General features: G+C 34.7%; 2 protein-coding genes across 2 annotated transcripts in view; one reads left to right on the top strand and one right to left on the bottom strand.

Moving 5' to 3' along the window:
• The window catches only part of LOC126977221 (solute carrier family 12 member 4), a 477,718-nt gene that overhangs the window by 262,980 nt on the left and 187,380 nt on the right, over positions 1 to 27,358 (top strand). The gene's annotated exons all lie outside the window — the stretch shown is intronic.
• Positions 1,706 to 17,163, bottom strand: LOC126977266 (monocarboxylate transporter 13-like). Its single transcript, XM_050826013.1, has 10 exons — positions 17,038 to 17,163; positions 14,147 to 14,273; positions 12,545 to 12,684; positions 10,448 to 10,550; positions 9,228 to 9,401; positions 7,176 to 7,272; positions 6,617 to 6,764; positions 6,069 to 6,216; positions 4,896 to 5,087; positions 1,706 to 3,933 (listed from the first exon to the last, which is right to left on the bottom strand). The coding sequence occupies exons 1-10, from the start codon at positions 17,119 to 17,121 to the stop codon at positions 3,785 to 3,787; spliced, it is 1,362 nt and encodes a 453-aa protein (XP_050681970.1). The 5' UTR covers positions 17,122 to 17,163; the 3' UTR covers positions 1,706 to 3,784.

The following is a 27,358-nucleotide window of genomic DNA, read 5'->3' as shown; positions in this document are numbered from 1 at the left end:
ATATGGGTTATAGATAGATACGGTAAAATGCACATTTTAAAACACTATGGTTCTTACTTTTACGTCAAGAAAGACTTTGTCGGGTGCATTAAGGAAAGTCTCCACATTATTATATTTTCGTGGTTATTAGAACTGACTTTTGATTTTGGTATTGAGTAGGTACTCCAAAGAGTGGAAGATTGCTTAGTTTTGGTTAAGTATTGGAAATAAACAAAAAAAACATATTCTGAAAAATTCTTGGCGCCTTTTGCATTTCTTCATTCAATGAAATTACCATAGGCTTTTGCAGGATTTTGCAGGTAATATAATAATGCTTACTCATTACTGCTTCACGGCAGAAATAGGTGTCGTTGTGGTAACAATAATGTACCCCGCATCCGGTGCAAAGGAGCCTCCCACTGGTAAAAGTGAGGGATTATTAAGTTGAACCCTGAACGTAGGAAGGGATTTAAAGTATGTCACCCGAGGCAAAAATACATTTGGGATCGATAGATTAACTCTGCTTTTCATCAACCACTATGAGGAAATAAAAGGCGACTCACATTTTATTGTAAATTTTTAATTTAAATAAAAATAGAATATAAACTTAATAAATACTTATAAATCTTAATATATATAAATCCAGTGTCCTGGTGTTTGTTTCGAGTGAACTCCTTAACTTATGAACGAATTTTTATGGGAATTACTTCATGAAGTGCAGTTTAGTCCAACTTGACGCGATTTCGAATTTGTTTTGCTTGGACATATTTTCTTTGAGATAATTTATTGACGCACGGTTTTATACGCCTTATATTTTATTGTAATAATATTATTAAATAAAACTTATATTTACATTTAAACGAGAGAATCAAGAGCAACCAAGGGATTCCAGAAAAAAATATTGACACAGGCACAAATTATGCGCTCGTCACCTTAAACCACAAGATGTTAAGTTTCAGTAGCCTCCTACTGATTTAACTAACTACTGCCCTTCAAACAGAGTAGTGCTTTTATCTTAGATTAAGGATTGGTCTCCGCTGCGCTCCAACTAGATACCGTACTACCTAAGGACAATATTTCTTTATTACTATTAGATGCTTGTGTGTAACATGCGCTTCGTGTTATTTTACATAATAAAATACAAAATTATTACTGACTAGCTGACCCGGCAAACGTTGTTTTGCCATATAAATTGTATTGATCTTTTTCTTGCTAGTTGATAAGAGATGGCGCTAGTTGTATTCATTAGTAACAATCACACTTATATTTTGTATAATTCACACTATAGTTTTATAAATTATAGCCTATTTGTTATTCTGGTGTGTAAGCTATATCATTGTAAAAGTTCATCAAAATCTATTCAGTAGATTTTGCGTTAAAGAAGTTCAAACATACATCCAGACATACATACTTTCACATTTATAATATTAGTAGGATGATATGTGATCCCAGTGTCTTTCTTATTTATTGTAGTATTCTTATTACAAAGTTTTTCTACGCAACCTGGCATTTTAATTATTATGAAAGTCTAACAGAACATTTGGCACCTTAACGTCACACATTGCTCGAGACTGGCTCGATCCCCTGGCCTTGGCCCAATCGAGCGTAGTATTAGTTGCCGCACTTTGCGACTACGCCCATGGTATCTAGTTGGAGCACAGCGGAGACCAATCCTTTGTGTAAGGCTTGTATACTACTCTTCTTTTAAATTTACATAAACACAAAATTACGTTAAATTTACAAATTTATTTAAAAACTTAATTTATTTTTGCAACATGATATGTTAAAAACACACTTTTTACACAAATTACATGCCTTAAACTAGGCATAAGCCTGTACTATGGGTTGCAAGACAACGATATATTTAATACAATATACAGTAATGCGGCCTATTACTCGATACCCTTATAACGACTTTTCATATTACGCGATTTTAATCCGATATAACGCGGGGGTTTCCAACATACATATTTCTGTACTGTGTTTATAATAATAATAATATTTATAACATTGTACAGTTCATAATTAGCTTTGCGTATCTTTGTACGTGTGTCAATTGTGTTTTTAGAAAATTAAATTATTTTATTAAATTTGTGTATTAAAACATTAATTTAATAGTAAAACTAGGCAATTAATTGGAAATACTTGTTACGAATTGTTATTAATTAATATTATTATTATGAAATACGAGGAACTACTCTAACGCGTTATAGGGGGGATTACCTGTACTTACTAAAACATACATAATTACAAAAACACAATCATGATTTGCAAACAAACATTCATACTTATTACTTATAATGTTTGCAGGCAGGGTGACCACTGGGCTATTTTTTTTTATGAAATGGGACGAGTAATCGCCCTGTCCATTACAATGCAGTGTCGCTCAGGATTCTTGAAAAACCTCAAAAATGAGGCACTACAACTGCGCTCGTCACAATGAGACAAAATATGTTAAGTGTCATTTGCCCAGTAATTTTACTAGCTACGGCGCCCTTCATACCGAAACACAATAATGTTTACATATTACTGATTCACGGCAGAAATAAGTGCCGTTGTGGTACCCATCTAGCCGGCATCCTGTGCAAAGGAGCCCCCCTGTTATATATATATATGACCCATATCGACAGTCTCTACGTACTATAAAGACATGTCAGAAACCGAGGTTTAGAGAAAAGCGTTATGTACGTTTAAGTTGCTGTAGAAATAATAATATGTATATTTTTTTTTTCTATAATGTTTAGGAACTTTGTAATGGTATTTATACATACACATTTTATTGGAAAAACTGATAGATGACTTTTCCTACGCTGATATTACAATAAATGCATGCCAGATATTTGTTATGTTTTTAAAGTGATAACCCTCAACAACTATTTTATTTCAAAAAAGAACTTGTTTTCTAATTTTAGTTAGTTTAGTTTAGTTTCTAGTTTAGATTAGCAAGAACAACATCTCATGTCAATTTCCTAATATGCAAATATTGGAGTTGAGCAGGTTATCAACTGTAAAGTAGATCCTGTAGATGAAGCCACAACCTGAGAGTTGAACAAAGCATACAAGATTTTATGACGATACGTCACTCGAACGGTCAGCTCAGTTGGGAGAGCACTCGCACGGAACGCAAGAGGTCGTGGGTTCGAGTCCCGCATTTTGTTTTCAAATTTTATTCATGTCTATGATACGTTTTATACGCATTCTATAGAGGAAATATAACCGTGCCTCCAGAATTTTAAAGCGGCAAATCGGCTGTGCGAAATCGAAGCAAGTCGTCAAAATCGGTGAGCAGCTTTCCAGTTACCACACGCAAGTTCTGGTCGCTGTCGAAAGCTGCTCTTGATAACTTCAACCAGCCGTCCCTGCCGCCGTTCCACATGAAGAATGACACCCTGGCCCATATGGCAAAAGAGAAAGCCGATTTTCTGTGCGCTCTTTTTGCCTCCAACTCGAATCTTGACGACAACGGAAAAGCACCGCCGACCATCCTGCGTGTCAGGGCATAGAGCTCTGATACCGAGTTTTTATACCCATATATTCAAATAAAAATCATGGAATAATATCATTATTCCATGATTTTGGAATTTAAAAATGATATTATTCCATAAATTATGCACTAATTACCTACTTAGAGAATCTTAACAAGCAGCAGTGAAAATTGGTCAAACTAAATAAATTTATCACTAATGAGTAAATTATATAATATCTCTGAAAAATTATAGGCTAGAAATTACTAAATATAGCTTTGTGAGCTTATTAACAATTGTTAACATCATAATTAAAGTCTATTAAATGAAATTCCTTTGGATTATGTAACATTTTCGGGACTTGGATTTCTTTTATGGCGTAAGTTGTTATATGCGATGAGGGCGATCCACGTTAAGCCGACTACACCCAACACGGAGGTAAGAAGATAATAAGTTGCCATATAACTATGTGTATAATCTCTTAAAGCACCTGCAAAAAAATAATTAAGTTGTATGTAAAATAATTTTTATTAAAATATAGGAAGTATATGAGACATAGATATTAAATCATCCTCACTATATGGATGTGTGACTATCCTCGAAAGTGCGGTTTTCAAGGAGATTTCTTCCACGTAATACAAAGCTATGTAATGAGCTTCCTTGTGCTGTGTTTCCGGGACGATGCGACGTGGGTACCTTCAAAAAACTACCACCCATTCCGAAAAGTGTGCCTCAGACCTGAGAAGTACCGGCGCAACAAACTTAGGGGCTTCTTTTTTTTAATAAAAAATATGGTTACAGTGTAATATTGTTACAATTAAGCTTAATATTTAATAGCCTGAGGGCAGCCCATTCCCAATTTGCCGTATCATTAAGAAAGTCACTTATGTTATAGTAACCTTTACCACACAAACGTTTTTGAACAATTATTTTGAATTTCGTAATACTTTTGTTTTGAACATTTTCTGGGAATGAAAGCATATACATCGCCCCACAAAAGACTTGCTAACTCGACTTAGCCGAGTAGTAGGCATCATAAGTTTATGTCTCCCTTACTGTTAACATTATGGTTATGACAGTTTCTAGCAAATTCACTTTGTACAGGTTCCTTTGCACAGGACGCAGGCTAGATTATGGGTACCAAAACGACGCTTATATCTGCCGTGAAACAGTAATGTGTAAAAATTACTGTTTTTCAGTCTGAAGGGCGCCGCAGCTAGTGAAGTTATTGGGCAAATGAAACTTAACATCTTATGTCTCAAGGAGACGAGCGCAATTGTAGTGCCACTCAGAATTTTTAAGTTTTTCAAGAATCCTGAGCGGCACTGCATGGTAATAGGCAGGGCGTATCAATAACCATCAGCTGAAGGTCTCGTCTCTTATTGTCATTAAAAAAAATAACCACACTGTGAAGGGAATCATGATATAACTTTAATACTTATAATAACTTACCCACAACTGGACCTAAGCATATAGCCTCAAAGCCATTGACCAACATAAATATTCCAATAGCTGACGTAAATTGGTTAGCCCCTACTGCGTCTGCTACGACTAGAACCATTATTATACTGATGATGCACCGGGAAATCCCCATAACCGTGAAAGCAGCCATCATCAACATCCTGTTGCTTGAAGAAAGAATAACTGCAAGATAAGTAGAAGGCAATGAGATAAGAATAGGCAAAGGGTAAAAGAGTAACATAATCCCAGAATTTCTTTGATAGCGGTCTTGTAAATAGTAGTATAACTTTGTCAGACCAATTTGTAGTCAAAATTAGTAATTAATATCCGCATTCAACTTCATATCCATGCCAATTATCGTTCAGGGTTTTTTAACATAGTGTATAACAAATGGGTTTAGTATGACATTGTCAACTTGGCGTACTGGATTATTTTGATTGAAAAGACACCTTCTTGGTGCAATATTTCAGTGAAATTTTTTCACATCACAACTAGAACATTCTAGATTTAAAAAATGTACAGCAAACAATTGAAAGCCTAATCCTAATGTTCACTTTCAATTGTTTTTTCATTCAGAAATTAAAGATTGACATTGAGAATGTGATTAATTTCTACCATCCCTACTACAATCCAATTAATTTCAAATTATGCTTTCAAGTCAGGTTGGCCGTGCAGATTAAGGTAACCTTGGACGCATAAACCAATAATATAATAACTTGTCCAAGCATTTTGCACACGTTTGCAAATTTTTCGCGCACTAAAAATCGGCTTTATTGATTATCTTTATTTAACCAGTATAATCAGTATACCTAATCTTTATTAAATCGACACCTTGCTTGCGAACCTTCATGAACAGTGGTCCTTCGAGCCGGACAGGCATACGTTACAATGTGATGTATGCATAAATAGACATTTCCTTAGATAATTTGTAAGTCTAGATAGAGTGTGACAGCTGTGAATACGTCAGAAAAGTAAAGGCGGACTTCTGTTTTTAGCAACCGCACTCACACTAAAACAAAGTGACATACACATCGCGAGTGTAAGGGCGAATCGTAGCTTATCACGCACACCAACAGCAAGAGGCTCTATCTAGGCGTATAAATTATCGAAGACTTTCTGTTTAACTTCTTGTTTAGATTTCTATGGTTCCACAAAATAACATACCAAGTCTTGTTCCAACACCAATGAGAATTCCAGCGATGTAGATGTCCCGGTTTCCCACTCTAATCATCCATTTATTAAGAATTATGAAAGCAATTCTCGTAAGTAAATCTCCTAACGAGATCAAAGAGAACGCCCACGCTATTTCTGCCTGAAATTTGGTCATATTCTATTAAAAGACGCAAATTATACATGGGTTATTTTATGTACCAAAATAGAACTTTGACCCACTTTCTCTGCGTCTCATTCAATTGTAATTATTTGTTACAACATGGAAAAAGTAAAAGTTTTAAAGGTACTTTCGTATCAATTTAGAAATGTCGCTTTAGAGGTAGTATTAGCAACAATTTTTCTATAGAATTGTTCTACATTGCTCACATATTTGCTTTTTTGATATTTTGATTTTGTAAAGTACTAGATTACTTCAAACAGTATATATTTAAAACGGCTTAATCATGTAGTCCGCGAACGGGAGTTTTCAATTCAGTTGCCGAAATTTCGTAACGATTGGTTTGGTTTCTTTAATATATGAATTTTAATTTAGTACTCACGTCATCCCATTCGAAGGACTGCAAGGCTTGTGGAAGGAAAACAACAAATAGGAGATCAACTACAATACACAGCGAGGGTCCGACACATGGCATGGAAAATGTAAAACTTCGAAATAATTTTACATCCAATAGATCTCTAATGAGTTGCCTGAAAAATTAAAAAATATGTATATAAAAATGGTAAAAAAATTTATATATATAATCTCCAGCATTTTGTTTTTAGATTTATCTAAATTTATATAGGGAGAGTTTTTCTTCCTCTCTATGTGAACTTCATTTTCGTCGTCATTAATTCTTGTATTACCGTGAAATCCACGTCATCTTAAGCCTTTATCGAGTAGATAACTCCCTTTTATAATTGTCATTGATTCAATAATAACCTCCTTTCATTTCAACAACTAGTCTTAACATTGCGTTTTTTTTTCGCCTGTTGTAAAGTGATCACTACCACCAAAATTCTTCTTCAACATACAAGGAAACACAGGAGTACATATTTATACATTTAATACTCTTTTTAATTAAATAGGTAAAATAATAAAATATTAATGTACATATTTACCAAAATCCATCTTTTTCTTTCATTTCATCATTGCCATTGTCCGTATTATTCATTTTCTCGGTAATTTTCTTATGTTCTTCCAACAATAAGTTTGCTTCTGTGCACGAAAAAAATATTATTTATTAATATTTATAAATTTAAAAATTGTTATTTTAATAATCTTAATAATGATGATATAATCTTAATGATACATTCTATCTACTCGACTAACGTTTTCTTCAAATATTACTATTTCTACGTCTTCATTGCTCCTTAAGAGTGGTCTTTTTCTCATACAAACGTTGTCGGCTCTATCCTTCTTTGTTTTTAATAAAGAAGATAAGAAGCTGTTCACCGCTGAAGATATCTTTAAGCTTCTGAACTGGAACAGACTGGGCATCTACATCAACGGCGAATACATCACTCACCTTCGATTTGCAGACGACATCATAATCATGACTGAGACCATGGACGACTTAAGCCATATGCTAATGGTCTCAATACTGTTTCCCAAGGAGTAGGTCTTGAAATGAACATGGCTAAGACGAAGATCATGTCAAATATCCATGTAGCACCTACTCCCGTAGCAATTGGAAACTGTATTCTCAAAATTGTTGACGAGTACGTCTACTTTCGACAAACAATCCAGTCAGGCAGATACAATTTCGTGAAAGAGGTGAATTATCGAATCCAACTCGGATGGGCAGCGTTCGGCAAGCTCCGTTAAATCTTCTCGTAAAAAATACCACAGTGTCGGAAGACAAAGGTGTGTGTTGCCAGTGATAACATACGGTACGCAGACGTGGTATTTAATCATGGCCTTGAGGAGAAAGAAAAAGAAAGGAGAGCCATGGTCGCTCAGACGGCAATAGAGAGGGCTATGCTTGGAGTTTCCCTGCGAGATCGAATCAGAAATGAGGAGATCCGTAGGAGAACCATCGTCAATGACATAGCCCAAATAATTGCGAAACTGAAGTACAGGGCACATAGTTCGACGGACAGATGGCCGGTGGGGTAGAAAAGTCCTCGAATAGCGACCACGTATCGGAAGACGCAGTGTTGGTAGGCCCCTCACAAGACGGACCGACGATCTGGTCAGGATCGCCCGAATACGTTGGATGAGGGTAGCGCAAGACTGATCATCTTGGAGATCTTTGGGAGAGGCCTTTGTCCAGCAGTGGACGTCTTCCATGATCGCTGATGATGTTAATAATGATGAAGATGAAGATTATTATGTCAAATAAGATCAATATCACCATTATCTGTAAACACAGGCGGCTTTTTAAAAAAAAACTCAAAATAGCTTTACCTTCTGAATATTGCCTTCTCATTCAATTTCCATAATGTCGTTGCGATTGTTAAATTTTCGGAGGAAGATATTGCCAAGAAGGAAACCCTGATTTTTGAGTGTTTTACTCACTGTTCTAAGTCCGTGATAGTGCGACGGAATTTTAGAATTCTTAAATCTAAAAATGGCCTCAGCTAATATTACCTCTAAAGTTCACTGCTTCTTAATTTGTCTCTAGAGCAATGTTTTTACTGATTCTATACCCATCTTCTACATCAATAATCCTTTTTTTGAACGGCCATTCGTGCTTGCGTGCAGACATTCTAGCTGCTCATATGATTTTTTATATCACAAATTAGTAACAGATATTATTGATTTTAATACTATGTGCCACTTCACTGGCTATAAAGTCCTAAAACTTGTCTTCCAGTATCAAGTCAGTTCCCAAAGATTTGATAGCCAGGAGCGTAACAAATTTATCAAAATATGGCAACACCTCCCTAAATATCCGCACTTGAGTCTCCTATCCTATTTCGGGAAAAATACAGCTTTGGTACTCGCCGATTATAAATTATCTGCAAGATATCTGTATATTTGGACATATTATTTGTGGTAGGTATTCTGGGTATAAATTTGATTGAATTGAAGTTAATTTTATATCTTATATCAGGGTATCTTTTCCTGTCGCAAATTGAAGTTATTATGCTAAAGCAACAACCTTCAGCCTAGAGCTAGACGATGCTTTTTATTTTTTACTTCGAAAAAAGAAAGTTCTGCTAACTTACCGACTTCTTTTGGAGTTATTTCAACTCTCCTCATGTGCCATTTCACCGGTTGTATAACAGTTGTAGCCAGAAACATGTGAATAGTTACACAACACAGTATAAGCAATGTTCCTCTGCTCCCAAAGTTTTCAAAGCACCATTGAATCATTAATGGAGTAAAAAACGCCAGTATTGCTAAAAGCGAATAAGACAGTTTTATTTTTTCTTTAGGTTCATGCATTATGTGTTATCTTAGATAAGGGATTGGTCTCCGCTGCTCTCCAACTAGATAGCGCACTATCTAAGAAAAAGCTTTTTTATCACGGAAACTATAAGATACTTGGCATCTTGAGACTCAATGGCATCTCAATTAAAAAATTTCCTTTCTCTCTTTCTTATTTCTTGTAGTATTATTGTTACAATATTTTACTACGCAACCTGGCATTTTAGTTTCAATTATAAGCAAAGTTTAACAGAACATGTGGCACGTCAACGTCACACATTGTTCGAGTGTGACTCGAGTACGGCCCTTGGGTGTAGTTGCCGGGCTATGCAACTAGGCCTGCGGTTGTAGTTGAAGCGTAGCGGAGACCATTACTTAATCTGAGTTATTAATATTATTTTAATGCTTTTCATATTGTTTTAATAATTTCTCGTAAGTCATAAATTCCTTCTTATTCTTTCAGTTTTCACTACTTGATAACACAAATTCTATGAACCATGGATTCCTACCCTTACAACTTTCAAGAATACGTTGTATAATGAGCACGCGCCCGTGATATAGACCGTATTTTTGACGCGCGCATACAGTTTTCTTAGCGATGTTTAAATTTCAATGTAACGAAACAGTCAATTGAATTACTACATCAAAAAAAACTCCATTCTAAATCAATTTAGCCTGAGAAACAAACCAAAATTTCTAAAACTATTTTAATGGCTCGGCTTGGTTAAGAATCATATTGTATTCAATTTATTTACTAAAGAAGGAAACCTTTTAATGTGCAAACTAAGCACTAAACTACAAATGAAGCCACAATCTGATCTAGAGCATACAAGATTTTATCAACGATACGTCACTCGAACGATTGGCTCAGTGGGAACAGCGCTCGCACGAAACGCGCACGAGAGGTCGCAGGTTGAAATCCCGCATAGTTCATAAATTTTGTTTTCGAATTTCATTTGTGTAATTAGTCCCAAAAGTAAGGAATCACTCTAAAACGTAAAAAAAAGTATACACTTACCAATTATTGTTTGCGTAATGCTAATAGCAAGGACTCGGTTCTTTACGAAATATTCATTTACTGCCGATGTATTTAAATTAAACGTCATTCCAACTCCAACACTCTAAAAAGGATACACTTTTTTTATAAATTATTTCACAGAAATGGGGCAAACGGGCCAGTACCCCGATGGATGGGTGGAATTAAAAACTGTACGATGCGTAACCGGCATTTAAAGGCAGCGTAGCTCTTACCCTGAAGTTGTATCGGGAATATTATTATGTCCTTTGGGGCAACGCTGCCGATATTATTTATTTATACTTTAATAAAACGGCGTAAGCCAATTACAATATTAAAGTAAGAATTAATTACAAACTAGACATATTACACAAATAATAGTTAATAAATACAAAGTTTACTGTAAATAACTAACAATTAATAAACATCCAAATACCGTTCATCCATTCCTCTCACAAAAACGCAAGCACTCTGTTAAAATCGTCTGCCATCCATCCGCAAATAAATCACAAGCAGGGTTGGCTTCGAGAAGAGCGTTGAGAGCAGAGAGAGACCTCGGTATAGGTGAGTTGGTGCGAGCCACAGTACGATTAATACAATATTTGTGCTGCAGAAAGAGCTATTCGCGATATTTATAACCTAGGTCCTAAAGAATCATTGAGAGCAAAATTCAAAGAAATTAACATCTTGACTGTTGCTTCTCAATATATTCTTGATAATTTAATTTATGTTCGTAGGCACATAAGTGAAATTGCTAGAAAATCTCATAACCATAATGTTAACACCAGGAACAGACATAAGCTTGTAATGCCTACTACTCGGCTAAGTCGAGTTAGTAAGTCTTTTGTGGGGCAAAATGTTCAAAACAAAAGTATGACGTTATTCAAAAGAATTGTTAAAAAACGTTTGTTTGGTAAAGGTTACTATAACATAAATGACTTTCTTAAGTATACCACAGATTGGGCATGGAGCGACAGCCCTCAGGCTATTAAATTTGTTTAATTGTACACTATTACTTTGTAAACATATTTTTTGATGAAAAAGAAAAGCCCGCTACTCAGCGGACCAATATATTACTAATTCATTGTTGCACCCATTCTTCTCAGGCCTGTGGCATTCATTTTGGAATGGGTGGTAATTTTTTTTGAGTGTGTGAGTGAAAAGTGATGTCACATCCTATTTTGAATAAAAATATTTGAATTTGAGTACTGCAAGCATATGATTCCAGCGCAACGCCAGACATCAACTTAATGTGGGTGAAGTCCTTCCATATTCAAATATTTTTATTCAAAAATTGATATAACATCACTTGTTGAAAGTCAAAAACTTCCACCCATTCCAAAACGAATGCCTCAGACCTGAGAAGAACGGACGCAAAAAACTCAGCGGGATTCTTTTTTAAAATAAAAATATGGTTACAATGTAAAATCTGTGGGCGGTAACTCCATTCCCAATATGTGATATCAGCGGTGGAATCCTGGCCTTAGACTGAGCAACTCTTCCAAACAGGCCCCATTATAACTGCGGTACAAGAAGGAATGTGGGGACATATTCTAATTTATAAAAAAAACCAGCCAATATTATGGTTATATTGATAACCATAATATTTACCAGAAACTGAAGCAATTGATATGTATTATGGGTACACAACAGCACCTATTTCTGCCCTGAAGTATTTTGATCTGTCGGGCACCGTAGCAAGTGAAATAACTGGGCAAATGAGACTTAACATATTAAATCTCAAGGTGACGAGCGCAGTTGTAGTTCCGCTCAGAATTGTTGGGAATTTTCAAGAATCCTGAGCGGTACTACATTGTAATGGGCAAGGCGTATCAATAACCATCAGCTGAACGGTAATAAAAAATATTTATACAAATTTCATGAACTCTTATTTCTGCCATATTAGTTATCAATGTAAAACTGCCTTTAACTGAACCATTTAAAGGTGTTAAAATAATTCATTTTAATTTTTTTATAGAACCACAAACTGAAAGAGAAACATGTTAACATACTGTATCTGAACATTTTTCTGATCTGTGACCCAAATATAATAAATACTCAACTTATGCTTATTTTATATAACAAATAAATATAAAATACCTGAACAATTTGAAATATGAAAAACGCTAATTGCGATTGTGCAAAGACCGTACAGAAGAGACCAAAATTGAATGCAGCTGATGCAGAATATCCTAAGTATCGTTGTGGCATATATTTTAGCAATGGTGCAGTTAGAAATCCTGTAAATAAAATAGATTTTACTGTCAATTCTAGTTATAATAATCATTGACTATATACAGACTGTCTAGACAAACGGGGTGCCAAACAAAAATGTATAATTATATACCCCCTTATTCATAATGCTCCGCTAACTTTAAACAGCCGCTTAGGATTGTTTTTTCTCATTCTGACTTAGGTCAATAGAAGAAGACAGAGTGAGAATTAGGAATGCTTTAAGTTAGTAGACTATTATGAATAAGGGGGTTAATATGTATCTTATATCTTTAAACGAGCAATTCTTGTATATATATCTATAATCTGAATCTCGGAAACCGCTACAACGATTTTCATAAAATTTAGTGTACAGGGGATTTCGGGGACGATAAATCGATCCAGCTAGGTTTCGATTTAAAAAAATGTATTTTTATCCGTATTTTAATGAGAAACAGCTACAATAACATTAGAATACAAAGGAAAATTACGCCACTATATACAAGACTATTATAGCTCAGATGGGACATTGAGTGATCCGGAAAGCAGAAGACCCCGATTCTAGTCCAGATGTACTATTAGTTTTTTTTTGTTCAAGTTTTGTACACTCTTAAAAACCGGCCATCTGTCCGTCGAACTACGTTCCCTGCCCACTGACACTTCAGTTTCATCATTTGGGTTATATTGGTGACTTTGGTTCTCCTACGGATCTCCTCATTTCTGATTCAATCTCGCAGCGAAAATTTCTAAGTTATTGTAACGTAATTTTAAATTAGTACCACGCATCGAGACTTTTATACTATTTAGAATAGACATCGGGACTTTTTACTATTTTGAGTAGAAGATCCCGAAGCCATATTGTTTCGACCTAGTATTTGAGGTTTGTTTATATATATTACTAGATGACCCGACAGACGTTGTTTTGTAGATAATAAAAAAAATACTGTTTCATAGGAATTTGCCAATAATAATTCAAAACATCAAGAATTATTTCTTAAAACATGCTCCCTGTTGTTATAATGAAATTGTTTCACAGCGGAACTATCAAACCGTGCGTCAATAAATTCTCTCTAAAAAATATGTGCATACAAAACAAATAATGATATTAAAAATAATTATGGGTCTCAAATCGAAATAAAACTATTCTATCTCTCAAGTTGGACTAAAATGCACTCGATGAAGTAATCCCCATTAAAATCCGTTCATTAGTTTAGGAGTCCATCGCGGACAAACAACGTGTAACGTAATTTATATAATATATTAAGATAATGAAAATGGTCTTTATTTGAGGCTCAATTACGCCTAAACCACTAATTGTATCGACATGAAACTACCACTATTCAATCCGAAATTTATCCTAGATAGTGTAAGGCTACTTATTTTTAGAATTCCAACGTTCCTACATTAATTTATTACCTTTTAAAAATTGCCCAGCGAAGCGGGCGGGAACGGCTAGTTACATCAAAAATTCAGAATATAAGCAATTCTTACCTGCCAATGACATTGCTATAGCATTTAAACCATTCAAAAGTGTAAGACGTACAGAGTCCATCTTTAAGAATACGAAGTAATCATGGAAGATGATCCCATAGAACACGTTCATCGATGATATTACTGACTGGAAAAAAACAGAGTACATTTTAATATTGACTATTGAGTGCAATAATTTTTTGACAACCTTTTAATAGGCGATTGGGAGTTTAGTCATTTATTTATTTATTGATTGGTGTACCAGCGGAACAGACATAAACTTATGATGCCTACTACTCGGCTAAGTCGAGTTTTAGGGGCCTTTTGTGGGGCGATGTATATGCTTTTACAACAAGATCCCAGAAAATGTTCAAAACAAAAGTATACGAGTAACGTTTTTCAAAAGAATTGCTAAAAAACGTTTGTGTGGTAAAGGTTACTATAACATAAATGACTTTCTTAATGATACCACAGATTGAGAATGGAGTGACCGCCCTCAGGCTATTAAATAATAAGTTTAATGGTACAATATTACTTTGTAAACATATTCGATGAAAAAAAAAAGCCCGCTGAGTTTGTTGCGCCCATTCTTCTCAGGTCTGAGGCATTCATTTTGGAATGGGTGGTAGTTTTTGATTTTCAATAAGTGATATCACATCCTATTTTGAATAAAATTATTTGAATTCGAATATAACATAAAAATATTTCTTGAACTTCTTCTTCGTCGGATTACTCTTGACATAGCAGTCGTGCTCACGTCCAACGACGAACGATTCTACACCAGTTATCCCTGGCTGTTGCTTCTCTGGTATGTGTTGGTTAGGGATATGATCTGGTCTGTCCAGCGCATAGGAGAGCGTCCTCTTGACCTACTGCCGTTGACCCATCCCTGTAGTCCCCATACAAGGAGTCTCTCTATGGCATGCTCTCCACGTCGCGTGATATGTTCGAAGTATCTGAGGATATTCGTATCCAACACCACATTTCTAGTGCGTCAATCCTTTGTCACTCTCGTTCTTTGACTGTCCTGTTTCATGTTTCGGCACAATTTTTTTTTTATGGAATATTGTATGTTAAGTGATCACCGCCGCCCACATTCTGTGGAATCACAAGAGTGTTGCTGGCCTTTATGGAAGGTGTACGCGCTTTTTTTGAGGGTATCCATGTCGTATCGCCCCGAAACACCGCACAAGGAAGCTCATTCCACAGCTTTGTAGTACGAGGATTAAAGCTCCTTGAAAACCGCACTGTGGAGGACCGCAACACATCCAGATGGTGAGGATGATATCCTAACTTGTGGCGTGTCGTGCGAAGGTGGAATTCGGCGACAGGAATCAGGTTAAACAGTTCTTCGGAACACTCTCCGTTATAAATGCGGTCTAAGACACACAATGAAGCGACGTCTCTACGCAACGCCAAGTGATCCAGCCGTTCACAGAGCACTGGGACCCCGACACTTCGCGTTGCTCTGCGTTGCACGCGGTCAAATGGATCGAGCTGATACTGGGGTGCGCCAGACCAGAGATGACAGCAATACTCCATGTGTTGTGAAATAACAAGTTTATGTTTGTTCCAGTTGTTAACATTATGATTATCAGTTTCTAAAAAAAAATGATTATTTTAATAAATAACATTATCAAGAATAAATTGAGAGGCAACAGTTTAAATGTTTATTCCCTTAAATTTATCACTTAATGATTCTTTATAACCTAGATTATAAATAGCGCTAATAGCCCTTTTCTGCACCACAATGTTAAAAGATCTGAAATCCATATTTTATTATGGCTGGTTTCTCGTATAATTTACCAGTGGGAGGCTCCTTTGCAAAGGATTCCGGCAGATTAGATCGATAGATTATGGGTACCACAACGTTGCCTTTTTCTACCGTGAAGCAGTAATGTGTAAGGATTATTGTGTTTCAGTCTGAAGGGTGCTGTAGCTAGTGAAATTACTGGCCAACTGAGACTTAACATCTTATGTCTCAAGGTGACGAGCGCACTTGTATTGCCACTCAGAATTTTTGGGCTTTTCAAGAACCCTGAGCAGCACTGCATTGTTACAGGCTGGGCGTATAAATTACCATCAGCTGAACATGTGAATGTCATAAAAAACCCGATTCACTTTTCAATACAAATTTCACACTATTTATGCCTTTAGACCACTGTTAAATGCATCCTATAACCCAGGCATTAAGAAAGATATAATGGCAGAAAAAGCTGTGTGTTATTTAAAACACAGAACAAAAAACATGAAAATGCTACAACCATACATTTAAAAACCTTTAACCAAATTTAGATAAATATCATTAGTTGTACTTACCTTGCTAATTTTCATATCTATATTGGCTGTTATAGAAATTAGGGAACTTTGGATCTAGATTTAGTATCCTGTTTATGTAAACAATTTATGAATGTGACCGTATGTTTCTATTGAATAAATAAATAAAGGATTGTGTAGTTTTATAAAAACACGGTAAAAGTGAAACCTATTTTCACATTATAGACCTACTTACTACCTATTTACCTAAAAATTTGGTAATATTTTTCTATAAGCATGTGCTCTGTCGGCGTTCACTTTTTAACGGCGTAAAATTAATTCATCGTCATTCATTTTTCCACTATTCTTTTCTTTTTCCTCGTTAATCAGTTTTTTGGACTCACTTTACCAAAAGCAAATAAAAGTTTCACTCTAATAAATAACAACATTTACATTAAACACTGAAAAAAGAAACAAAATTGCGTGAAGCACTGGCACAAATGAGTAATATATAGTCTATACACTACACGGTCAGCTGCTGGGAGCTATAAAGGCCGCCCGAGCGTCCCGCGACATGCAACACACAGACGAAAATGTTTGAGAAGATATCATAAAAGTTTCACTTTAAAAAACAATTACGTTTTATTTTAACTTACCACATTTATTATAAACCCAGCCAAAACAACATAACCCCAGCCGCCATCAGGAGCTTCCAAGACGTATTTTTTGGACTTATCCATTTCGAAGAACTACCACTATTACTGCACACGTGTAACCAAGAAAATTTTTATTATAATATGACGGAAATATTATACAGTTTATCATAAGTCAATATTATGCTGGAGGTTTATTATATTATTGTATAAAGACTTAAAGTGACTTCTTGATGCAGTAAAACAATGTTGATTTGTTAGTCTGTATAAATGCTAGATACCATAAACGTACATGCGTAATTATTGTTTGTTTGTTAGTAAAAATGTGTGTCTGTGTACTTATGTAGGCACGCAAGAAGTTTTACTAATTTGGCCTAACGAAGCAAAAATCATTATAATCATTTATTACTTCTGCTATTCTACGTTTTTAGAAAGAACAATTTTGTAAAAATCTTTCAAAGATGGCTTTGACAATTAATTATTACATAATGAAACCTTTACCTTTCCAAACAATTGACGAAGAAACCAAAAAAAAATAATGAATGACGTAATCGTGAGAAAATTTTAGGAACCAACTTCACCCTGTTACTTTTGTGATAAAGCATAGCGTGCCTAAAGAAGTATAACTTAAAAAATATGTTGAGAATTTACGTTAATTAAAATTTGATTTAAATATTTACAACGAGCAACAAAGAACCCCTAACACTTCCAGTTGGAGCCAGGCTAATCATTCAATCTAGATAAAAATTGTATGAATAATTATTAACTGTTTACCAATACTATTTAAAATGACATAGTTTTGCTATTTTATAAAGAAAATTGTATTATGTTTGTAATAAATTAAAAATGCTTCTAATTCTGAATTAAAACTATGGTGATTTTGTGCGAGAGAGGTAACCTAGCTCCGCTCGATTCCTGAAGGCACTTGGATCGGTCCGCAGACTATTTATTTGTGCACAAGTAAGCAAATTATAAATAACCATGTTTCTTGCAATGAAGAACATACAATATGCCAGGTTAAAATGCAACTAATAATTAGAAATAAATGGTCGTTCGCCCAGGACGATTTGATGGTACTGTAGCGTCGCCTTTTTCTGAGGTGGAATAGTCGCCAAAGTATAAACCCTGATTCGGTGGATGGAAGTTTGAAATTCGTAGCGTCTTCACGCTACGACTTTGATAATACTTTGTATCTTAATACAAACAAAGAAATGTTTCAAGGTACATTTATATCAACTTCCATAGTGTATTGAACACAGCTTGAATAAAAACGTTACGCAAAGAGGATGTAAATACTACGTAATAAGAGGAGAGACTGCCTAAGTAAAAATTGAAATGTAGCTTAGAATGAAACGTGCAGTCATATGTCAAGAGTTTGAAATAGTAGTAGTTACAGTATGGCGATTGGTGACGCAGTATTATACGGCTAAGTTTAAAAGCGAACAGTTGCTTAAGACGTAGTGGATCTCGGCTATCTCCGTTTTTTAAAAGATTATGGCCGTCATCTGTCAATTTAACAATGACTGCACGTTTCATACAATCGAGTGAATCGCTTTTTTCTTAAAAGGCATAAACGGCATTTATTTTCTCAAAATTGATTACTTTAGAATTCTTTTTGATGTCATTTCTAATAACTACTAGATACTACTACCGCTTCGGAAACAAATGGCGCTCTGAGAGAGAAGAAGTGGCGCAAGAAACTCTCCCAGCATTCATTTTTTGCGCTCTTTTCAATAAAAATATACAATGTTGTACAGTCATTTCTATCGCTACAAAATAATCACAATATAGTCCCAGGCTGTCCGATCATTTAGATATTCAGCAGTGGAGTAATAGGATTTACGACAGAGCCATTTTTTATAAAACATTTAAATTTATTTATAGATAATGCCTGAACAGTGGCTGGGACTTTATTATAGAAGTGTATACATTTACCCCTAAAGCTATTATGTATCTTATGAAGCCTACTAGAACAAGCAATCCCTTATTTCTAGTGTTATAATAATGATAATCACTATTAAGAGCAAAAAAGGGACGATTTTTGTGACAGTTTAGCTAGGCTGAACGTTACGTTTGAAAAGCGCCAAAAGGGTCAATTTATTACATGATTTTTTAACAGACACTGATAAAGCTCACGTGTACATACCGCCTGAGGTTTTAGTTGCAAGTTGCAAAATGCGGACATTATATATTATAATTCAATTCTCAACCGACTCGAATTTTCTTCACAGTAGGAATATTATCGGCCTTATTTGAGCAAAATGTTACCAAATCGACATTTTGCTTTTGATTGGCTTATTCAGACGTATAACGTTTCCCGCGTTTATTTGCAAAGTGCCTGACATTCAGGAAACTTCAGAATTATCATTATATGAACTTGGGTTGGTTTTTTGATAATGATAAGTTTTTTATTTACGTAAACTTATTTTATAGCTGACCCGACAGACGTTGTTCTGTATATAATAAATAAAATGTTTTTACATGAATTTGTCAATAATATATCATAACATCAAAAATTACTTCGAAAAATATGAACCCTGCTGTCGTAATGAAATTGTTTCACAGCAGAACTGTCATACCGTGCGTCAATAAATTCTCTCATAGAAATTATGTATGGACACATCAAAGGAAAAACAATTTTGTTGTTTTTATTTAATTTAGCAGCATTTTCCTATTTATTCACCTTTTAAACCTTCTCTGGACTTCCACAAACAATTCAAGACCAAAATTAGCCAAATCGGTCTAGCCGTTCTCGAGTTTTAGCGAGACTAACGAACAGCAATTCATTTTTATATATATAGATAGATAGATAACTATTTAATTAGCATTTATAAATAGTCATATCTTTTTTTACAAAAACAAGTGCGCAAAGCAAACATACGTTAATAGTGGATGCTACGGGGTCGCCGAGACTCAAACACTACGGTGTATGCAAGGAATCCCACCTCAAACTTCTTAATTATTAAGTACTAGCTTTTACCCTCGACTTCGTGCTTGTGAAATCGTTACTTCGGGTAGAATTTTTTATATTTTATAAACTAACATTGCAAATAATACACTAAAAAACTGCTGTGGGTAATATATTTTTATAAGCTATTATAATAAATAATAATAATAAAAGCATTTTTTAACGATCTATAAAAATAAGTGCAGTTACATTTCTAATCTTAAATCTACTATTTTAATTTGATTACATAAAAGTACTCATAATAATTGACTATATTGGACACCGGTTTCTAGATTGTTTTGCTTTTCAGCAAAGGCTTCCCCAAATTTTCTCCACAAAGATCTATCTCTTGCTGTCCTCATCCAAGTTGGACCTGCCACCTCTAGAATATCATCTTCCCATCTTCGATGCTGTCTCTCTTTATTTCTGGAATTATATCTTGGAGACCATATATTTAAACCATTATAGTTTTATAAGCTACCAACTATACAACTTTTATACCCCTTTTTCACCCCACACAAAACACGTATAGATTTATTTCTTATCAAGCGCCTAATACACATTTTCATGGTCTTATCTTCCATTATGACGAACTTTCATACCAACTTCTACCCCCTATTTCAACCCCGCTAAGCCTTTTATTCGCGATAAAAGGTTGCCTATGCCTTTCCCAAGCTCTTGTCTATCTCTGTACTAAATTTCATGATAATCGTTTCGGTGGTCTAGGCGTGATAATAATAAGTAATAAAAAATTTACTTTTAAGGCCATTAAAGTTTATCTAAATATAAGATAGAGTCTGTTACGTTCATGAAAATTCATTATTAACGATGAGCTCATGTATCGTTTCAGACAAGGACGTACCCCATCCCATATTTGCATTTCAGACGACCTGCAAGCGACTGTGCAAACGGATTAAATGAGCTTGTACATGCAAACGCACTTTGACTAGCCTGCAATTTTCATTGTTTGAAATTCATTTAATTTCATTATGTGCTGTAAAATTGGGTCACTTAAGTAATTATTTTTTGTTTTTTATGCCTTATAGTTTTTTGAAGTGTGATCTTTAGGTGCGTTGGGTACTTTTGAAATCGGAAAAAAGCACAGAACTCGCGTCACTTTTGTGCAATTAATCTCAATAGTGAGGGATATCACTTTAAAAAATAACATATTGTTTACATTTGATAGAGCAACATCTTAAGTCAATTTTCAAAAATAACGGTGGGCTCAGTGGAAGAGTGCTCGCACGAAACTCGAGAGATCGCGGGTTCGAGTGACGTCTCGATCATAAATCTTTATAAGTCTTTGTTTTCAACTCTCAGGTTATGGTTTCATCTACAGGATCTACTTTACAGTTGATGACCTGCTCAACCCCAATATTTGCATATTAGGAAATTGACTAAGAGATGTCACTGAGAAAAAATTTGAAGCCAAATTCTGAGAGTCGAACAAGACATATCAATATAAATAATTTGATTTTTCTTTAGCGTTCATTCCGCCAATATTTGCCTTTAAACAATTCGACACGTGTTTCGCCTCTACACGGGGCATCCTCAGGACGTGTTGTCTCGCCAAAATCTGGCACTAGACTTAGTCTCGGAATTAACACTAAAGAAAACTCAAATCATTTATATAATTATGGATTTTCGCAAAGTAACGCCGACTTCAATATTTTTTTAAGGCATATCAAGATATATGAACGTGAGGTCACTCGAACGGTTGGTTTAGTGGAAAAGCGCTCGCACGGAACAAGAGAGGTCGCGGCTTCGAGTCCCGCATCGATTATAAATTTAAAAAAACACACTTAAAAAAAAAACAAATTGTTTAGTAATAACATTATATATTATAAATAGTAACATGAGTATAGTAGATGAGTAATAATATAATTACAAAAAATAAACTAAATTATCAAAACACCTGATAAATTGAAGATTATCAATAAGATTATTAGATATAGTATCGGATGAGCAGCATTTATTAGTAATAATATAAAAACAATGATAATATCGCATATAAATAATCTATAGCTATCAAGTAACATTAAAAATAACTATGCTTGCGATAAATACACCTACGGTAGATGTTTCTACATTTTTCCTGTACTTGTGTAAAAATGTTGCATAAATAATTAAACTTGATTTATTTAACTTGATCAAGTTCAATATATAGACATAGCCCAGATGGTTGCAAAACTGAAGTGGCATTGGGCAGGGCACATAGTTCCACGGACAGATGGCCGGTGGGGAGGAAAGGCCTCGAATGGCGACCACGTACTGGAAGACGCAGTAGGCCCCACAAGTTGGACCGACGATCTGGTCAAGATCGCCAGAATAGGTTGGATGAGGGAGCGCAGTACCGATCGTCATGGAGATCTTTGGTGGAAACCCTTGTCCAGCAGTGGACGTCTTCCAATGATGATGATTATGAAGTTCGATAAACAGTCGAAATATACTCTATATTATATAGATCGCATAAAAATGAGTGGCAATAAGTTTCGTGCCACTTCTTCTTGTTAAAGCATAATTTTTCCCGAAGGCACGGTCTAAAAAACATATATTATGTTTGTCAATACTGCCGAATTCCGCTCGAATGTTCGTTTAAATTCAAAACATATCTAGTTAGAAGTTGCTCCATTGCACAGCTGTTTTAGTTACTGTACCAGCACTCCCGGAGTGCCGGCAGAAGTGATTGAACAGAGAAATACAAGTATAACTATCGCTTAAGAGAGAGTTTTCCCTAATAACAAAGCTTAAAAATCAAATAATTAAACTGGAAAAATATTTCTGTTTTTATTCGCAACACCTCGCGGGGTTTCGGCTTCGCGATCACAATTATAGTTAGAACTTAGAAGTATAAATACTTATCCATAATTTCAACAACTGTCTTACGAATTTTCGATCAGGTCACGTGTCTTGACGCGAGTTTAAAAAAAATTTCTCAACGCCAATTAAGCTATCACTTCAAAAATAATTATGCTCTGCAATCTGGCACGGCTGTTTAAGTGTTTATCTCTGTGAACTAACATATATTTTGTTCTTAATGAGGTCAGGACAAGTGATTAAATATAAGTTATACTATTCTAGAAATCCATTTGAAATACCAAGATTACACTTTAAGATTCAACCACTCCTTACTACTTGTATTTAACTTTGAAATTGCATTTGCCTTTGAGATCTGAAGTTTGTAAAGACGAATTGTGCTGCACGTAGAAGAGAACATTATTCAAATCATCACAGTATTGAGTCTAAGGTAGCCTCAGATAATTTATACATCTAGATAGAGTCTCTTGCTGTTAGCAACTGTAAAAAGCAGTTTAAGACTTAAGTGTGCGTGTAAAGCTACATCTTACTTTGTGTTAGTGTGCGTGCATTGCTCAAAGTTGAGGTTAACTCTAAACAAAAATATATAAAACTAATTTCATAGTTGTCATAGTGTTTCTAGACGTATAAATGATCTAAGAAGGTAAGTATTGGTGCCCACGAGTTATTTTCCGCAATTCGGATTCTATTTTCCGTGAAGACCTTAAGATCTAACGTAAATACAGCAAGATAGTAAAGGTAAGCGAAACTATTGTAACTGTAACCGATTTTTGGACTAGTTGGAAATCCTGGCTACGGAACGTCCGAGAGTGGATCGGTACTACCTCGGTAATATTACCTGTGGTTGAAGTCAAATGCACTCGAGTGACACACCATATAAAAATTTGTTAAATTATATCACAGTAGAACTTTAGTTTGTGCGCAAGTTTATCTTCATAACAAAAAATGTATCCATGTAGGTAACTAAGCTCAGCTCAGAATAATAAAAACGAACATTCTGCAAAAGCAACACTGCGTTTCATTTTATAAATATACGAATTGTACAGAAAAATCTCAACAATAACATAGGATTTCTGACAAAAGAATTTCAGTTGTTTCATAGAGCAGGTGCAGTTAATTGCTTTTGGTGAGTTTTAACAAAATTCTGCACAGCAGAGGCGAAAATGTGTGGATAATTAACTTGATGAACCCGTCTTCGACCGGGCTAAAATAATGATAAAAGTTTATTCATTTTGCTGTTTTTATGATTCGTTTCTGTATTTGTATATCTTCTTTATGTACATAATTGTGATATGTTTGTATTAACGAGTAACGTTAATTATCTTTTTAAATATAAATTCAGAGTCCTTATGTTTGTTTATAAACCTGAAAAATTTACGGATTTTAATGGAGATTACTTCATAGAGTTCAGTTTAGTCCAACTTGAGAGATGGGATAGTTTTATTTCGATTTGAGTCCTACAATTGTTTTTATTCCAATACTAGCCGTTCCTGCATGCTTCCAAAAGAACGTTGGAATTCGAAAAATAAGTAGCCATAAACCATCTTGGATAAATTTCGCATCGAATCATCAGTGGTTTAGGCGTGATTGAGCCTCAAACATAGACCATTTTCGTTATATATATATATATTTGTTTTGAATGGATATATTTTCTATGAGAGAATTTACTGACGCACGCTTTGACAGTTCTGTTGTGAAACAATTTCATTATAACAACAGGGAGCATATTTTACGAAATCATTCTTGATTTTATGAAATATTATTGAAAAATTCATAAAAAAACAGTATTTTATTATATTATGTACAGAACGTCTGTCGGGTCACCTACATATATATAACTCTGTCAAAAAAGTACCGGAGTACAGATCAATAAATAATTCACATAATTTTAGTTACTTTTACCGAATGAAAACGGGTACCACGAAGTGGTAATTTGCGTTTAGGAAAAAGAAAGAAGTCGATTAGAGACATATCTGGTAAATAAAGTAGTTGCTTGACAAAAAAAATTGCTTGATAAATCTTCCCGGGAGATGAAACGGCACATAAAGTGTATATATTTTGATAGTTTTCCATAGTTTGGGTGCCGGTTTTTTTGTAATAGGCTTTTTTATAAGTAAGAAATGAAACTGTCGCTACCATGCCTTAATTATTTATTTGAATTTATAAAGTAATTCAAGTTTTAACTTTATATGAGTTTAAAAAAATTGCGGGCGTACAAAGTATACGTCATTTCAGAAGTGAAACTTGCATTGTGCATGAAACTCTAAACTGCATATGAAGCACATGTTGCTAGGATGACATATGGTTTCAACCGCTATGAAAGACATTACTATCACCGCTACCACATTTATGTTCTCCTGGTGTCTATGTAGTAATACTACGTACGCATGTCGTCAGAATATTTTAAGGTGTACTCGCATCATACATGAGACAATCTCTTCTTCAACTATGATCGCCTGGTACTAAAACACTGTAATAATGATAATCTCATGTTCCTTCCACGTTAAATCTTATTAATTTAATTGTCGGTCTCTTTTTATTATCGCTTTTTCGTTTCATCGAGTTTCAAATCACAACGGTACTAAAGAAGTTTTCACTTTAAAAACCTATTTAATTACGTTTCAATTATTTCAATCCGCCGCTTTGACGAGGAATCGGTACATATATGTCATAAAAATGTGATCAATGTAGAACCTTCTTCTTTCCTTCAAAATAGTTTTTTAATTGTAAGTTAAATAAAAACATATATTTTTAAGCCAAGACATTTACTTAATCGCTATTTGTCTTCAGTGTTTTCTTTATATTTTTTTTATTATTATTACAATTGACAACTTTTGAGTTACCATCATCATGTTTTATATTTGTCGAGAATATTCGATACAAGCGAACCAACTGAGGTAATTCACAGCGATAAAAAGCGATAGTGTTCTCCCTTTTGTGTTTAGCTCATGGGGTGGCTATCCCACCCTTGTGGTGGCATTTGGCAGTGGTACCGTACCACCAGGCTGGCTCCGACGTGCGTAGAGCTTTCGCGAAACATTTATAAATATTGTGTAACAAGCTGTCAAACATTTTCATTGTGTATTAAAATTCGGAATGTGAAGTGATATTATATTGCAAATAATACGCATTTGGACTTAATAAATGAATACATTGCTACAGTTTATAACGACGCATAAAAATTACAAATCTAAGACGACCCAACCCCACCCTTGACAAAATACTTCATCTTATGTAATACTTATTAACCTTTAAATTGCGATATATATAAAAAAAATGTCAGTTTCGAGAAAACAGGTTTTTACACGCTTTTTATTAGCTTCACCTGTATGTATGTTTGTTTGTAACCGACTCAATTGGGCGCGATTTTTGTCCACTTTAAACGGCCAGATTTCGTTTAAACTTTAGTTAGATTCATAGAGGACCGATGTCAATACATTAATTTGATAAATATTTCCAATTTTCAATTTACAAAATAAGATTTTTGTTAATTTATATAATTTTCATCTATCGTCGATAAGACAGGATTTGATGTCAATTTTTTTATTTCTACCATTATATTTATCCGATTTATCTATTATTAGGAAATTATCGAACACCAAAGAGAATTTTTAATTCAACAATGCAAATAATAGTTTAATATAACACGTTTTTATAAATAAACCAAACTTAAAGCGTGTTTTTAGTTTTTTAACTATTATATTTTTATTTTAAATGTCTTGCATACTTCTACATGGGGATAATACCTACATAGTTATTAGGAACCCGTGGGAGGCTCCTTTGCCCAGGATGCTGACTAGATTATAGATACTACAACTGCGCATATTTCTGTCGTGAAGCAGTAATGTGCAAGCATTACTGTGTTTCGGTCTGAAGGGCGCCGTAGCTAGTGAAATTACTGGGCAAATGAGACTTAACATCTTATACCTCAATGTGACGAGCGCAGTTGTAGTGCCACTCAGAGACTCAGGGGTTTTTCAAGAATCCTGAGCGGCACTGCATTGTAATGGGCAGGGCGTATCAATTACAATCAGCTGAAAGTACTGGTCGTCTCGTATTTTCATAAAAAAAGTAATGTTCTTACAAACACATAAGGTAATGTTTATTTTTTTGTCATCTTTAACAAACATGGCGTGGCTTAGATAAGATTCATGTCTCGAGTTCAATACATTTTTGATTCTCATTCGCTATGACATCACTATGACGTCGTGAAAGCGAAATCCGTTGTTAATCGAATGAACTGAGTTTTGACGATTAATGTTTTGTGTGCTCAATATTATATTGAGACAAGTATCACGAATACAATATAAAATAATGTCTATATACCCTAGAAGGGAATCTCGAGTATTCTATAGGTTATTTTTAGGATTCCGTAACCGAATGGCAAAACACGGACCCCTTACAGATTCTTCATGTCTGTCTGTCTGTCCGTCCGTATGTCACAGCCACTTTTTTCCGAAACTATAAAAACTATACTGTTGAAACATGGTAAGTAAGTAACTGAAACTCATTATTTTTTTTCATCAAACCCTATGTTGGGTATCTATGGATAGGTCCTTA

The sequence above is a fragment of the Leptidea sinapis genome, chromosome 44 (assembly GCF_905404315.1).
Source record: "Leptidea sinapis chromosome 44, ilLepSina1.1, whole genome shotgun sequence".
NCBI lineage: Eukaryota > Metazoa > Arthropoda > Insecta > Lepidoptera > Pieridae > Leptidea > Leptidea sinapis.
Note: the sequence above shows the minus strand (reverse complement) of the source record. Positions and strands in the feature narration are given on the sequence as shown.